General features: G+C 40.8%; 1 protein-coding gene across 1 annotated transcript; it reads left to right on the plus strand.

Annotated features, from left to right (window-relative positions):
• Positions 1 to 232: 232 nt before the first annotated feature.
• kctd3 (potassium channel tetramerization domain containing 3) lies at positions 233 to 10,256 on the plus strand. The gene is made up of 19 exons (XM_054770911.1): positions 233 to 651; positions 879 to 932; positions 1,500 to 1,545; positions 1,911 to 1,984; positions 2,068 to 2,126; positions 3,874 to 3,954; positions 4,031 to 4,168; positions 4,231 to 4,315; positions 4,384 to 4,574; positions 4,644 to 4,759; positions 4,850 to 4,937; positions 5,010 to 5,126; positions 6,280 to 6,450; positions 6,528 to 6,683; positions 6,776 to 6,872; positions 6,939 to 7,132; positions 7,197 to 7,335; positions 7,405 to 7,527; positions 8,293 to 10,256. Exons 1-19 carry the CDS (start codon positions 581 to 583, stop codon positions 8,825 to 8,827), a joined length of 2,535 nt encoding a protein of 844 aa, XP_054626886.1. The 5' UTR covers positions 233 to 580; the 3' UTR covers positions 8,828 to 10,256.
• Positions 10,257 to 13,703: the final 3,447 nt, after the last annotated feature.

Genomic DNA, 13,703 nt, shown 5'->3' on the forward strand with positions numbered 1-13,703 from the left:
ATATTAAAAATGACATCGCTCTTTCTCACAGTATCAATTAAAAGTTAGCATAGTTATTGTTTTAACTATCACGTTATAATCAGATCGCATTCGATTATGTAAGTGTACCAAAGGCGTATACATTAATTGCATACATGTATTTATTAAGAATATTGTTTGAAAATATAAAAATATGCACCAGCATGCGGAAGTGATACAGGACGAAAGCGGAAGTGGTGCGGCGGCACCCCTCTCACTTTGCGTATCTTCTCGACACAGCTGGTTCACGTTGCTGCGTAAGATGTTATTTACGATCAACATGGGAGTCACTGATGGACAATACGAGAGTTCTTAGGCTGTTACCATTTACCTTTTTAAAAATAACCGCTGTGTGTGTCGATAAAAAAACAACGGATCTCCATATTTTGGCCGCACATTACGGCTATTTCATGGAGCAAGGGACGCGGGAGAGGTTGTCAGGCTGCGGGGTCTGGACGTCAGCAGCTGAGCCCCCGAGACGAGTGCGATGTTAGCATGCTAGCTGTGGCGATGATGCGCTGACTTTTAACTACAATTTGTTGTCCTGCTCGTTTCGCTCATCATGGCGACCAATGGGGGCGACCTCACGACAGGGATGGGGGAAATAATCCAGCTGAACGTAGGTGGGACACGGTAAGCTTGGGCGGTGAGGGCTATGGTCACCGTGGGGGTAATTTGAGGCACGAAATTGTAAGATGAGATGCGCATGGATGCTGTTGCCCACACACGCTGTTAGTGGTTCAATGCATGTCGTCTTCACTACTTTGCAAGCAAATCTGTCACCCTGCATTAGCCATCATTGCACGCTTATTACAACTACTACTTCAACGCTGTACTGCCATTGTGTGTCTTTGTTGAAGGTTCAGCACCTCCAGGCAGACCCTCATGTGGATCCCTGACTCTTTCTTCTCAAGGTAACCTCTTCTGTATTTGAATTTTGAAATGAGAAGATGGGCATTGTGGGTCATCTAAGGACAAGCTGCACGGAGCACCGATGATGACGTCATCACACACGCGGAGAAAACTGTCAGCTCAGTTCAGCAACTGCATTATTTACTGAAGTCATGCGTAGAGATGCTCCATTTGCTCACTTTTGGTGGCTCCAGTTGTTCTAGTGGGAAGATGATGCAAAAACGAGTCAGTGCAAAGAACAGTTAATAACTATAGATGTAAAAGGAGTGTCTCTACATAGTGCATTTACATTCATGTACACAGTCGAACCTTTGAGGTGTTTCAGGACCATTTTGGCGCAATTTGGTGTATTTTGGGGGGGGAATTTCCAATAGCAAACAATGGAAGTATGACTAATGGGTCTCAGGGTCAAACAGTCACCATCATAAAGTATTAACTTTAAGGCAACATTTTTAATAACAATTTTCACTGGCATACGAGTGTAAAAATAAGTTAAACTATTAATAGTAAGGTTGCAGATGTGCAAATAGATACATGCTTGTGTTAACTGGTGTTTGTGTGTGTTCCAGTCTGCTTAGTGGAAGGATATCCACTCTTCGGGATGAAACTGGAGCTGTAAGTACAGCCTTTGGTTACTTAGCCAAAATATGGACACATTGTAAAAAAAATACAAACGTAATCTTATTTTATAATTTGTATATTTATTAATATATTTGTGTGTATATTTTTATTAGAAAATATACAGAAACAATCTACAATGATTGTTTTTATTTTATTTAAAATCTATTATTACATATATTAGGTTGTACAATTAACCATGTAAAAAAACATTTATTTCAATTAAACAATACTATACTACTATTTTTATTTTCTTATTATTTAGACAATGATAAATATGAATGTTCACCATGATACATACTGCACATGCACTGCACATCATTTTCAGTCAATGTTATCTATCACTTTCTGTCATCATCTAGATATTTATTGACAGAGATCCTACAGCTTTTGCACCAATTCTAAATTTTCTCCGAACAAAAGAACTGGATCTGCGGTAAGAAGTCATTCAGACATGCTCGCATGTCACCAGTGTCTTGCAGAATAAACCCATTAATTGTTTTTATTATGTGTCTGTAGTGGCGTCAACATCAGTGTTCTGCGACATGAAGCAGAGTTCTACGGCATAACTCCCTTAGGTATATGTCTTATATAGGTGCACAACATCTGCCATGTAATTAGATTTCTAACGAGTGAAGTCATCATTCCCTGACTGTTGTATTGTTTTACTTCCTACTTTATGGTTTGAACTTCCCTTCATTGTCATTGTATTTGAAAGCGAGAGGTTACCTTTGTGATGACTGATCAAGGACTTATTGACTTATTAAAATAATAAGAAAATATTGTATACTGATAAGCGTACAATCAAGGTGCTGATCCAGTCAGGGGTAGGCGTAGTGGTCAGTCAAGTGAATTAAGAATTCTGTAGATTGTGTGGAATTGAATGTTTATCCATGGTTGGAAGTTTACCCTTCCTTAGCTGACCGGAATTTTTTCCGGCGGAAAGTAATTGATCAAATAAAATGATAATAAAAGGTGCCACAGTCTCGAACCACAGTCACCTGTGTTACACAACGGCCATATTACCGTTGCATCATGCTGGCAGAGACAAGGCGGGAAAAGTCCAGCACAATAAGTGTCTGCCAGATTGCCACGGCACCAATACTATATCACTTATAATATAATATAACTCCCCTTATCTTCGAATACGTCGTCAATGATACACCTGCCCTACAATACTGCTTGTAACTTGTGACTAATTTCCACCATCGGCAGTACACCCAGGCTTGTAAAGTTGGCGCTCAGCCAAATGTAATGAGTGTAAATAGAACGGCTCGGTGATTAAGGGTTTAAATGCTCCAGACATTTATGCTACAACATCATCTGAAGCAGTTTACAAGCAATATTCATCTAATAACACAACAAAATATAAAAAAAGAGTAAAATACATCTACTCACAAAAGACACCCATTCTGGGTGTAAATGATCTTGTTGAACACTTTTGCTCTGATCAACCAATCACAGGATGGAAAAGTGCTGATGTCACTGTGGGCTGCACAAATGTGAAGTCTGACTGGCTAAGAAAAACAGCCCCATTGCTAAGAGTGTGTATGTGATATGGACCAGCACTCCTGATTCTGAAGGTCCTGGGCAGATTACATTGATATGGCAACACATAGAAGCTGAAATCTGATTGGACAAATAAAAATCTTACATACAAATACACTACTGGAACCAGTGCAGCTAAGAAATATGTTACTAAATAAAAATTACTGTTGGAATAATTGAATAAAATTTCATGGAACAAATAATAGAATTTAAAGTTGTAAATGTATGTCAGGGTTGTCTGTATCTGATAGTGTTTAGTCCAGCAGAGGGGGCCTTGCTGGCCCTGACTATACACCACTGCAGTATACAGTTACAGTATTCTTTATATCTACTGTATATAGGTACTGTACTGATCTACTGTATATGTATTGTTGGCCTTGGTGGAGGTCTTTGCTCCACTGAGAGCCATTCTTGTCTTCTATTTAGTGATGCACTACGAGGAAAATGAAATATCAATTTATTATTTTTTTAAATATCTTAATGGGGTGAAAGAATCTGAATGTTCTGAACTCCTGTTTTCATGCCAGTGTCTTATTAGGAAGCTTTATGGTGCAGAGAAGTGTTGTGCTAGTGCGGATGTAGCTTAGCTTCTTCTAGCTGATGTCTTTCTTTAGACCACAAACTAGTTGAGCCTGAATCAACAGCACCTCTGGGGGTTGCAGCCAAGTAATGCACTACATCAATAATCAATTCCACACAATTGACAGGTTTGTCAATTAAGCAATTAATATGCACATCCCTAATGCTGTTATTTACAAATGTACTGTTTGTGTCTAGTGCGGCGCCTTCTGCTGTGTGAAGAACTGGATCGCTCATCATGTGGTAGCGTCCTCTTCCATGGTTACCTTCCTCCCCCTGGTAAAGAAATAGTGTATTTGTGAGAACATGAACAACAGACGGAACGTGACACATATACACTGTATTACTCCATCAGTCATGCCTGGTCGTAAGTCAAGCACCGCCCCCTCCTCGGACGAGCATCCAGGCCCCAGCGGAGCGGAGGGGTTCAGCCACGGTGGCCCCCCTCCTAACCCTCTTGTCTCACCTCGATTAGATGACACACACAAACTTGGTAGGTGACGAAGAAGAGTGAAGTGGTGAAGTGAGCTTTCATGATGGCGCTTTCCTCTTCAGGACCTGACCCTCGCAAGGTGCTCATCATAGCAGGACACCACAACTGGATTGTAGCAGCGTACGCACACTTTGTCATCTGCTACAGGTGCATGTGACGCAGCAACACCAAGTCACATTTGTAGATGCCGCATACTTATTCAACCGTGCCTACAGGATAAAGGAATCTACTGGATGGCAGCAAGTGTTCTCCTCTCCTTACCTTGACTGGACCATTGAACGCATTGCGCTCAACGCCAAGGTGGTGGGTGGCCCCCATGGAGACAAGGACAAGATGGTGGCGGCCGCCTCAGAAAGCAGCATCATCTTGTGGAACATCCAAGATGGAGGCAGCGGCAGTGAGATAGGTAGATGACTTATGAAAGCTGTAATGAATACAAGCAGACATTTTGTTCATCACCTCTTTTCATCACCAGGTGTGTTCAGCCTCGGTGTGCCTGTGGATGATCTCTTCTTCATTGGAAACCAGCTGGTGGCTACAAGTCACACTGGGAAGGTTGGAGTGTGGAATGCTGTAACGCAGCACTGGCAGGTATTGTGTGTGTTTTTGTGTGCTCGTCTCATGTTTGTGTGGATCTTGGGTGGGCACATAATTGTCAACTCACGACAGTTTTTTTTACAGGTTCAAGATGTTGTTCCCATCACAAGCTGCGACACAGCAGGATCCTTCCTCTTACTGGGCTGCAACAATGGCTCCATCTACTACATAGGTACACACGCTACTTACTGTATTACACAAAGCACCATATTACATCCTCATTTTGTTTCCTCTTTTCCTTCAGACATGCAGAAGTTTCCTCTGAGGATGAAAGATAACGACCTCTTGGTGACGGAGTTATATCATGACCCCTCCAACGACGCCATCACTGCGCTGTCTGTCTACCTCACGCCAAAAACCAGTCAGTAATCAAATATAATAATAATGAACCATGAATAATAAGCAATATAAAATAGGAGTCTGGTCCTGAAAGTGCAGCTGTTATAAAAAGTCAACAATGTAGGTAAAAAGTGCACCTACACGATAAGAAAACGAACATGATAAGAAAACGTGCAGGAGAAAAACAGGAGAAAAAATATACAGTGTAATGTTGTGAATGTGCATAGCAGGAGTAATGTGCAAAAAAATCTATACATATGCAGGGCACATGAGCGATGGTGTGAGTAGTGAGAATAGTGAGAATGTGCAACAGTAGAAATGTGCAGTTACAGGGGAAATGTGTTAAGATTAGAAGTAAGCAAAAACATGCACAGTACAATAACTGTAAAAATGTGCAAAGACATGTAATGGTGCAACATTTTAATTGAGAATGTGAACGTGCAATTACATAAAAATTTGCAGTGAGAGAGGAAATGTGACCGGTAATGCGCAAGAACAAATTAAATATTCAATCACAAGGGAAATGTGAAAGTAATGATTTAATCACAGGGGAAACTTAAATTGACCTAGTGAATGTGCAATGACGGAAAAAATGTGCCCTTGACAGGGTAAAAGTGCAATGACAAAGACAATTTACGTTTACGGCACATGGGTAATCTGTAACAAAAGGTGAAATCACAGAGAAATGTGAAAAAACAGGAGGCATGTACAAAACAGATGTATAAATGTGCAACAGGATGCAATGGTAGGGTAAATTGCGCACTGACTCCTCAAATGTGAGATGGGGAATGTGCAAAAATATGCAAATCAGAAGATAATGTGCAATGATCTTTAAAATGTGCAAAGAAAATCAATTTACAAAGAGATTAAATGTCCAATGAGAGGATTAAGTGTGCACTTAGTGTAAATGTGCAACAACAGGAGTAATGCATGACGACAGAAGAAATGTGCAGTCACAGAGAAAAGTGCACAGTTAATGGTATTCCAAAAACAAGGCATGTGCAACAATTGAAAATGTGCTAAGAGACAGAATTTGCAGTGACAGGAAATTTGAATTGGTACAAATATGCAGTGACAGGATAAATGTTGAATAAGGAAAAGCAATAATAGAATAAGCCAGTACACATGAAAATGATTTGTTTGTTGTGCGACTTCCTGTCTCCTGGTTGTGTCAGGTGTGAGCGGCAACTGGATTGAGATCGCCTATGGGACCAGTAGTGGTGCAGTGAGAGTTATCGTGCAGCACCCTGAGACAGTGGGCTCAGGTCCTCAGCTCTTCCAGACATTCACTGTACACAGGAGCCCCGTGACCAAGATCATGTTGTCTGAGAAACACTTGGTCTCAGGTGAGGTCATGATGTCCCTTCAAAAACACTTTCTTGGAAACTCACAAACTCTCTTGTTCCTTCTTTGCTGCTGTCAGTGTGTGCTGACAACAACCATGTTAGAACTTGGACCGTGACGCGCTTCCGAGGGATGATCTCCACCCAGCCAGGATCCACCCCCTTGGCCTCCTTCAAAATACTCTCTTTGGAGGAAACAGAAAGCCATGGCAGCTACTGCTCAGGAAATGATATTGGTGAGAGATCATTGATTGATTTTCTTGCTGAAGAACATACTGGTGTCGTTTAATGGTTTTCTCCAAGTTCAGCTGATGCATTGTTCTCACAGGTCCATTTGGAGAGAGAGATGATCAACAAGTATTCATCCAGAAGGTCATCCCCATCACTAACAAGCTATTTGTCAGGCTCTCGTCCACTGGAAAAAGGTATAGCTGTCTCTAGGAATGTTTTGTAGAAGTTTTCCATCTCTAAGCTTTTGTTTTATGATTTAGAATCTGTGAAGTCCAATCTGTGGATGGGACCACCATCTCTTGCTTCATGGTTCGGGAGTGCGAGGGTTCCAGCCGGATGGGGTCGAGACCTCGACGCTATTTGTTCACTGGCCATGGCAATGGTAGCATCCAGTTGTGGGACCTGACCACAGCAATGGACACGGCCAATAAAGGAGAGGAGAAGAAGAAAGAAGGTGAGCGATAGATGCATAAGAGAAGATGAACTCTGCGTGTTTTGAAGCTGTTTATGTTGTCTAGATGTTGGTGGACCCACAGAAGAGGAACTGTTGCAACTGTTGGACCAGTGTGACCTGAGCACCTCTCGCTGTGCCACGCCAAACATTAGCCCCGCCCCCTCTGTGCTGCACCACACACGCCTCAGAGAGTCTTGCTCAAGGTAAGAGAGCATGAAGAACAAACTGACAGCCTCTGACATTATTGGTCAACCACCTGTGTCCTCCACCAGTCTGCAGCTACAGGCCCAGGAAGCCATCCCAGAGAACCAGCCCACCTATGGAGCTGTACGACCTTACAGAGAGAGCCCACTGCTGGCCCGCGCCAGACGAACTGAGTCCTTCCACAGCAACCGGTGAGAAACATTGACGTCATTTCATTTCAAGGCTTTGTTTAATTCAGGGAGACAACGGGTTTATTTGCGGTGCGGCGTTTAATTCAAGTGAATGACACACCCTGGTGTCACAAAAGATATATTTCAAATCCAACCTACAAGTTTTCTCCTTCGAAGGAATCCCCCTGGAGTCTTATCACACTTTCCCAGCCTTCTCTACCATGTCTTCATGCCCTCCTGGAAGCATTCTTCCAGGATCCTCCGCAGCTCCGTCGTCACAACCATCTTGACGTCGTCCACGTCTTGATAAATCACACAGGGCTAGGTCGGGTGAGTTGAGAGGTTGCTCCAGCACGGTGACTCGACCAGGAACTGTCAGATGTTCAGGGTATTGTGAGCAAGTGCGTTGTTATGGTGAAGCATCCAGGAGTTTTCCTGCCACAACTGCCTCTTCTCACACACTCAACGAAACAAGTGCTGCAGGATCTCTTTGGAGACATGCTGGCTGATCGCCTGGCTCTGTGGCAAGAACTTGCGTGGAGTAATGCCATGACCTTGACTTTTCTGACCCACCACGTATTGCAACGGAGGAAATACATGAAATGATTGAACCCCCATGTAGTAAAATTCTAAGTTTATAAACCTGCTATATGAAACAAAACGAAAACACTTTAAATAGCTCAACGCATTTAGAACATTTTGAATAATTTTGAGTGCAACTATAAATAAACATTTGCAAAGAGAAAAATCAATCAAAAATATAATTACCTCCATATTTTCCCACAGAGACTTTCAAAATTTCAGCCTGAGTCGAGGTGTCCTGGACTGCACTGATCAGACCACCAGTCAGTCTACTGACGCCCGCCGCTCACTCTGTGACTTCGGGCCTGAGGAGAGCGAGAGGAGGCTGTCGGTCATGGAGCTGTGGAGCTGCCGCAGCTCCAATGCCAATGCTTCGACCATTTCTGGCAGGACCAAGGTAGACAGCGGGAGTCAGGAATCTCCACGGCAACCACCTGACAGCCCGATTCCAGGAGGAGGTGATGTCAGACGTAAGGTACAGCCACAGCCAGAGGAGGGTGACATTGTGGGAGATGGGACGAAGGCAGAGGGAGGTGCGAAGAAGAGGGGAGTGCTGGATGTGGGCTTTTTAGGGAGGAAGAGGGCGCCGCCGGTACCCCTTCTGTCCTCTGGATCTGAAGGTGGAGGCAGCGACTCCTCGGCAAACGCTTCTCCATCGCCAACCAAACTGGTCTCCTCCACCTCACCACGACACAGGAAGCTGGCCATGGAGTCATCAAGTCAGGACAGCAGCCTCTGAGTCAGCAGTCCAAAGACTGATTGTGAGTCTCTCTGTGTGTCTGTCCTGTCTTAGACCCCAGCTTCCGTGTTACTGGAAACACTAACATCATGGAAGATAAAGCCTGTTTGCTCAGAGTCAAATGGTACAAAAAACATTCAAGTTCAAATTAATTGAAAACATGCTTAATAGACACAGCATGTTTTTTTCTGGCAGCATCAAAAACACTGACAGTCTCAGAGGTGTGTTGGTTGCGCAAGAGTCAAGATGTACATCAGCAAAGCACACAAAGATGACAAGATGGACACATAGCAACAAGATGTCTGCTTCCCGCTCATGTCTGCATCACAACTTGCGTTAATAATGTGAAACATTATTATTCTCATACTTTATTTATTGCCACGAGAGGCACTGACATTCAAGTTCAAAGCATGCAGTTTTTTTCCCTGTGGGATAAAATTAGCCTGAAATGTCACAATAATATAAGGGTATTGTGACAAGTAAATGTTAAACTCCTTTAAGTAATACAGTACTCGTTTTTTTAATACTAATCCTGGTGTACACCATTATTTTTCACTTTATTTTCTAAAATATTATATATTGTCACTTCTTCGTTCACAGTGGTGCCTCTGCCTGTGCAAGATTACTACTCAAATTCTTATTTATTTTTGTACAGTTTTACAATGATCCTACACTACATCACTTTATCGCTACTTGTTGTGTGTGTCTGTGTGTGTGTGCCTTATTCAACATGTTTATCAGAGTGTTTGTGTGCTTTAAAAAGAAATGAAGGTGTCACATGGCAAACTGACTCCAGGCTCAGAGATGAATTGGATATTGTAAAGAGTATATTCTAACTGGAGTTTGTGCAGGTGTCCAAAGAGAATCTTCTAATTAGCTGCACATGGTACTTTACATAAATCCCCTTACTAGAAAACAGACAAACTCAAGAAACGACTACCTAAAGATGTCGTGTGCAACATGTTTGTCTTGCATTTATAGCATTTTTTTTTTTTGTGTCTGAAGAAAAAGATACGAGGTCTGTCCTTGTACAAACATGTTCACACACTAAACAACTGAATGGAAATGAAAAGATTCCATGTGATGGATTCATATATGTGATGCTTTGTTGTCTTTTGTGTATTGTGAATCATACATTGTATCTGCTATTGGACCTGACTGCATTTGCACTATAAAGACTCATTTTATTTTATTGACAAGATCCAAATATATGGATGTATTAACATTATGTTGTGTTTACATTCTAGTGAGAAAGACAGCATACTGTACATGTCTGTTATAATAATAATAATAATACATTTCTATCATTGCTTTTAGTTTTTTGTTGTATGCTTGAAATGTTCTATTTGAAGATGACGGACAGCAGCGTTACCTAAAGCTTATTGAAACGGGACACTCCAATAAATACTACAGTAATCAAGTAAAACAAGTAGTTTGGTCATTTTGTTCAAATATTTGTTCAAGGTAACTGGGATTTATTGCCCATATTCCTGCATGTGAGGAACAACATTTTAACAATACAGTATATGAAACAACATACAGTATGACACAAGAGCAGAGGAAGCTGAGGTAAAAGGTCAAATGAATTCCTTTTCTGTGCTCTGTATCAGTGGTTCACAAACTTTTCACAGTCGTGTACCCCTTCAGACATCTGACTTGAAGCCGTGTACCCCCTACTCCTGCACACTTAAACAACATAAACCTTTTTTTTAAATCTTCATTAACTTGAAATATTGAATATGATTAATTGGTTAATGAATTTTATACTGTAGTAAGCAATTGTGGTTCAAAAATGTGTATTTTGCATGGTCAAATTTTGTTTTACATGAGCCCTAATAAATAGATGAGTATTCGTCCTACATATCTTTTATTTCAGCAGGATGTTGGGATCTTTTCATTTGAATGGGTTGAACCTGAGCTTCACTTTTGTCCACTTGTAATCGCTATGATTTAATTCTGCATATTAATTTGATACCAAATTTGAAAGGGGAAGTTTAACAAACATGATAAAGCAGTATCCAAAGTACAAAAATACATACAATCAGCGACAAAGCCTCATTTTCAGGGGAGTCCCTGCTCTCTCATCCTGACACGCACTACCGGTCAAAAGTTTTCTAACACTCCAATTTCTCTGTAGGAAAAAACTAAATTTGTAAGTGTTAAGATGGTCTGTCTCTCTTCCATTGTTAATTCCCTTTCTTCTTGCCATTTTTGTTGCAACTAATGACTTTTTGAACTGATGTTCACGAGTGTATAGTACCACAGTGTGTTGCCAACACTGGTTTTACAGTATGCAAACAGAGGAGGTAGTAAGTACTCCAGAACTTGGAACACCTGTAGGAATTAGCTGCACCAACTGCCAAGGCTTGGTCAACCTCCATTTCTGCAGAACAGCGTTAAATTGTTGACCCATTTTGTGGTCCCTGAAACAAACCTTTTTGGATCATTCTGAAATACACATTATTTTTCAGTTTTGGGTAACATTACCTTTTATTTTTAACCTATGGCACTTCACCACTTCCCGTACCTTTGTACCATTTCAAGCTATTCATTGGACTTGAACAACTTGAATTTCAATAAATAACTATAATAATTGGGGTGTTCTCAAACTGTTTGACCGGTAGCATTGACAGGTTTTCACAGTGGGGGGGTTGGAACACTAATATGAATTACATCTTGACGATGAAACACTCCTCCTGCACAACATAATCATCAAACGTACTTATTCATACAACCCACACAGAGCAATGAAGAACTTCATGCTCCCTCTCCTTCTTTCTGCTGTGACTGTTCTCTTTGCGCTGTGAGGCGTTCAGGCGCGCTAATAATCGTGAGGGTTAGGCGCTGATTGTTTTTGTTTTTTATTCCCGTGCCCCCTGTGACGATAAAAAGCCCATTCTGTTCAGCGTTTCTGTCCCCACAAGAACGACACTGACTTGAAAGTACACTGTAATACATTAAGACATAGTAAAATGTTAATATCAAATCTATTCAAAATTAAAAACTTGAAAAATCAAATATTTGAATAACAACTCCACCTGAACTTTGGTGCGTTTGACTCACCAGAATGAACACATTCACTGTGTTGTGTGCGCGCCTTCATTTCACTAACCACCTCATTCAGACAGTCCCCTCTTTGAGATGGCGCGTGTCCTCACTATGATTTATGACTTTAATAAAACTGTGTGTGTGTGTGTGTGTGTGTGTGTGTGTGTGTGTGTGTGTGTGTGTAGCTCAGGGCCACACTGTCCTTTACAATCACTCCACACGCTCTCATTTCACCACCTCTCCCTCCTCCCTCTGTGGCTGACACTAGCTGTGAACATGCCAATGCACGTTTGTGTGCGTGTGTTGACGCGTGCATGTGACCTTGAGTGGCGACCTTGAGCGAGGCCGCCATCGTTCTCACTGCCACTGATTCTTCACCTCTAACTTGTCTTAATGCTCCTTGAAGGGCCGCAGGGGCCAAAACTAAATTAGTGCCGAGTCTTCTTGCACGGTCAGGCTGGCCTCCTCTGTGTGCACGCGCGTGTGTGTGTGTGTGTGTGTGTGTGTGTGTGTGTGGGTGCGTGCGTGAACTCACCCAGCGTTTGGAAAACTCAGCAGAAAATATCTTTCATTTGACAAAAAGATTGCACGTTTTGTAAGGCACCAAATGGTAACGTGTCGTTTGAGGATGTGCATTTGGACTAACGGTTAAAAAGTATTGCAGCACAAAAAGAAAAACACAAACGAGAAACAACAACTGTCGTAATGGAGGGAATGAAAAACCACTGGTACTGAAAATTGAACTTGTTTGTAGGTTAGAGTTTAGTTGTTCATATTATTGACTTATTTAACTTTACTTATAATTAACTTTATTTAACTGATAAATCAATTTGATCAATGAATAACACATCCAACATATGAATGCATGATTTAATTTATTCATTTGTAATGACTTAAAATGTCTTATATTTTAGTGAATTCATTTATGATTCTTATTTTATATCTAATTTTAATTTTTCAATTAAACTAGAGAAAATATTTTCAGTACACATGCATGTTATTTACTTTGAAATGAATACATATATTACACATATACACAAAATAACTATAGTTATAATAAATATAAATGAATAAAATGTAATATATTTATGTTTATTCATACTAATATAAACAGGGCTCCAGACTTAACTTTTTTCACTAGGAGCAGTTTTAGAGTAATACTAATGCATGGGAAGCTAATTATTTAATAATATGTTTTTTTGTTAAAAATAACACATTTAACAGAATAAAATGACAATTTAAATATCTTTCTTATAGAAGTCTGTCCTGCTTAATATAAAAAGAGTATAAATTGAGTGTCCAGGTTTATGCCAACTTCCAGCACTATTAAACTACTTTGACAAAAAGCAAGTAGAGGTGAGCTATTTGTGTTTTATGTGACTGCCAACATTTTAATTGTACTTTATTTACAAAGCACATCTTCACTCAGTGCGCTCGTTGTCTTTGTGCTATTTTGTGCTCATTTGTCATTAGATACAGGCATCATGTCTGAATTGAACAGATATAATAAATAAATATTAAGAGTTGAAGCAAATATTCTTTGGTGAGCTACTCAACTGACCACATGGCGAGCTGCTGACAGCTCACGAGCTACCTGTTAAGATTCCGTGATCGCGTCACTATTATAAAGTGTTTATGTGTTTATGTTGAACAACGTAGACACACAAGTGTTTTAAAGACAAGACATAATTATTATAATGGTGACAAGAGAGCAAGGTTGCTAAGTGACACTTAAGTTAGCAGGTATCCCATGAACGTGACAGCCATGCAGCTTTCCTGTGGGACAAAATGAGGTCCGAACGAACCGCTGTGCTTGTTTGTTTTAAAG

The sequence above is a fragment of the Dunckerocampus dactyliophorus genome, chromosome 3 (assembly GCF_027744805.1).
Source record: "Dunckerocampus dactyliophorus isolate RoL2022-P2 chromosome 3, RoL_Ddac_1.1, whole genome shotgun sequence".
In the NCBI taxonomy this organism is placed as follows: Eukaryota; Metazoa; Chordata; class Actinopteri; order Syngnathiformes; family Syngnathidae; genus Dunckerocampus; species Dunckerocampus dactyliophorus.

What these genes read in the sequence shown, in the direction of transcription:
- kctd3 (XM_054770911.1), top strand. Translation starts at nt 581, where the DNA reads ATGGCGACCAATGGGGGCGACCTCACGACAGGGATGGGGGAAATAATC. An exon ending in CTGTAACGCAGCACTGGCAG is followed by an intron (nt 4,760 to 4,849) that starts GTATTGTGTGTG and finishes TTTTTTTTACAG; the next exon opens with GTTCAAGATGTTGTTCCCAT. An exon ending in TGAGAAACACTTGGTCTCAG is followed by an intron (nt 6,451 to 6,527) that starts GTGAGGTCATGA and finishes TGCTGCTGTCAG; the next exon opens with TGTGTGCTGACAACAACCAT.